The 3,174-nt window shown below is 36.1% G+C and overlaps 1 protein-coding gene across 1 annotated transcript; it reads left to right on the top strand.

The window, feature by feature from the left end:
* Positions 1-339: 339 nt before the first annotated feature.
* On the top strand, positions 340-2,622 carry LOC143609807 (jasmonate-induced oxygenase 1-like). Its single transcript, XM_077084454.1, has 3 exons — positions 340-881; positions 1,596-1,926; positions 2,248-2,622. The coding sequence occupies exons 1-3, from the start codon at positions 382-384 to the stop codon at positions 2,488-2,490; spliced, it is 1,074 nt and encodes a 357-aa protein (XP_076940569.1). The 5' UTR covers positions 340-381; the 3' UTR covers positions 2,491-2,622.
* The last annotated feature ends 552 nt before the right edge of the window (positions 2,623-3,174 follow it).

The following is a 3,174-nucleotide window of genomic DNA, read 5'->3' as shown; positions in this document are numbered from 1 at the left end:
AAGCAGATTCAATTGTTAGTATCGATTAGGTTACCTATTGTACCGAACTATACCTGAAAGAAAAATTCGCTAAAAAGAAAATTAAAATATTAAAAAAAGCCTATTGGGCACCGGCCATGAGATTTAAACTTATATGCAATAACCGTGACACACTCACGAGTGACGACACTGAGACATGCACTGTCACGCACAAGAGTCAAAAACACACTTCATAATTATTATATTAATATATTATATACATACACTTTCTGCACGTGTTCCTTTACATCAGCTCGATTACACCACGTCACCCAATCCACATGCACCTCACCCTATAAAACCACCATCCATCCATACATACATTCTTCACCACCACCATCATAATCTCTCTATTCAATAACAATGGTTTGCCCTTGTGACTGGCCCGAACCGGTGGTTCGGGTTCAATCCTTGTCCGAAACCGGTACCTCAATAATCCCAGACCGGTACATCAAACCGCCATCAGACCGGCCATCAATTAACTCATCTCCTCAAGACATGAACATAAACATCCCACTCATCGACATGTCCGGACTCACGGACGACAATCTAGCCGTCCGTGAGTCAACGATGAAAAACATCTCGGACGCGTGTCGTGAGTGGGGGTTTTTCCAAGTGGTTAATCATGGGTTGAAGGGTGAATTAGTTGATGGAGTTAGAGAGATTTGGAGGGAGTTTTTTCATGAGTCGATGGAAGTGAAACAAAAGTATGCGAATTCGCCGAAAACTTATGAAGGTTATGGAAGCAGATTAGGGCTTCAGAAGGGTGCAATTCTTGATTGGAGTGATTATTATTTTCTTCATTATCTTCCTTCTTCGTTAAAGGATCATCAGAAATGGCCTGAGAAGCCATCTTCTTTGAGGTTAGCTAGTTAACATATTATTTAATTAACACATAAAACATTTGTAGATAATATGCAAAATGTTAGACAACTACGTAAAGACAACACTATGTACAAGTGAAATATGTGGTACTTGTATTTTAGGATATATTTGATACTTTTGGTTTTCTAGCGTCTGAGTGCGTAAAACTAGTTAGTCATGTCTAACCGGTAATGAATAATAATGCTATGACTCCATGTTTTATGAATGTCATTTTTAAACTTAGCTTTGTTATCCAAATAAGCTAACGTCCCATCTAGCTTGTTGTTCGTTTACCTTATGTTTTCTTTTGTATTTAACTAATTCTTTTTATACTCTGAATTTTGCACGTTTGATTAATGTCATTTTCAAACTTAGCTTTGTTATCCAAGAAATAGCTAACGTCACATCTAGCTTGTTGCTCATTTGTTATGTTTCTTCTTCTTCTTTTTTTTTTACTAATTTTTTTAATCTCCACATTTTGTACCTTGTGAGGCTCGAACCCGACATTTGTTGTGTAAAACAACACTTTTACCACCACACTATAAAAGGTGGGGTGTTTGTCCTCTGTTTCTGTAATGATGTAAACACTTAATTATTTTTAATGAAGTATATTTAATTGGGAAAAAAATGTAATATTGGTTCTCATAATAAACATACATTAACGTCATTTGCATGAGTAAGTTGTAGTTAAACTTTTACATGATTTAATGTAGGGAAATAGTGGAAGAATACTCCAAAGAGATAGTACGATTGGGTAACGTTTTGCTAGAGGTATTTTCGACAAACCTCGGATTACCATCCGATTATCTTCAAAATGCGTTCAGTGGAGAAGATGTTGGGGCTTGTTTGAGAGTGAACTTTTATCCAAAATGCCCGCAGCCCGACTTGACCTTAGGTCTTTCATCTCATTCTGACCCGGGAGGTATCACCTTTCTCCTCTCGGATGAGAATGTTAGCGGGCTTCAAGTCCGACGTGACGAACAATGGATTACTGTAAAACCGGTTCGTCATGGGATCATTGTCAATATTGGGGATCAAATTCAGGTAGATATTTTTCTCGATAAGTTTTAACATTGTGAAGTTCAATTTGTATATTTTAAAAAAAATGTGAATAGGGCCATACATTCACATGTAGACAACAAGAACACTAAATGCACATGTTAATTCGGCCTTTTGATGTGATCGTTACAACTTATAAATAATATTGATGCTAGTAACTTTACTTTTGTCGTGATCATATAAAGTTATAAATAGACATATACCACATAAAAATGTAAAATCATAAATAGCAACCTTGTCTATTTGGCCTCCCTTGTATACATCATTTTATTTATTTATACATTTTGTATTTATTTCTATTTATAGGTACTAAGCAACGCTACATACAAGAGTGTAGAACACAGGGTGATTGTGAATCCAAACAAAGAGCGAGTGTCGTTGGCGTATTTCTATAACCCGAAGAGTGATTTGCTTATTCAGCCCGCGCCTGAGCTGATAACCACCGAGGCACCGTCTCTTTACCAGCCGATGACTTTTGATGAATACAGACTTTTCATACGAACAAAAGGACCTCAAGGAAAATCTCAAGTAGATTCCTTAAAATCATAAAGATGGATAGCCTTTTATGTCATGGAGTACGTAGAGTATGTATGTGTATATGATATATATTAATCATGTACAGTTGTCATTTTCTTGAAACTAGGGTGTATGTGTGTAAGATAATCTTTTTGCAAGTATGTGTAATATGATCTTTTTAGTTAGTTAATTATTGGCTATGGTCCTATGGAGTTATGATGCGTAATAGTTACATGTTACATATTTTCTGAATTTACACATTGGATATATCATTGGACTTGTAAGCTGTCCTTAATTTATATAAAAAGATGGGTTTGAGTTATACATGTAACATACTTTCTTTACACATTGGGATTTAGGAATATCATTGCACCTGTAAGTTTAATTTTCTAAAGTAAAAAAAATAAGGTTGTCTTAAGTGGCCGATATTTATAAAAAAGATGTATTGGTGATCAATCTTTTTTAGAATATCATAACTAAGGTGGTGCTGACGTGGCGTTCATTGTATGAGGGGTGAACATCGCGTCCCCTATCTGCATTCCACTAGTGAAGTGGTTCACATGGTCAAGCCCGAGGAGAACACTAGCCCATACATATACATAAAACATAGATTGAACAATGGGGCAGAATGGAGTAGAATTTGCTAAGGTGACGCTTGCTAGTATGACGAATGGTGAACGGTATATATACCACATGGTCTAAGCTTGTGATCGCCAA

This window comes from Bidens hawaiensis, unplaced genomic scaffold, assembly GCF_021521415.1.
Source record: "Bidens hawaiensis isolate Kalapana, Puna unplaced genomic scaffold, B.hawaiensis_p1.1 tig00016075_1, whole genome shotgun sequence".
NCBI lineage: Eukaryota > Viridiplantae > Streptophyta > Magnoliopsida > Asterales > Asteraceae > Bidens > Bidens hawaiensis.
This window is presented reverse-complemented; position numbering and strand designations above follow the sequence as displayed.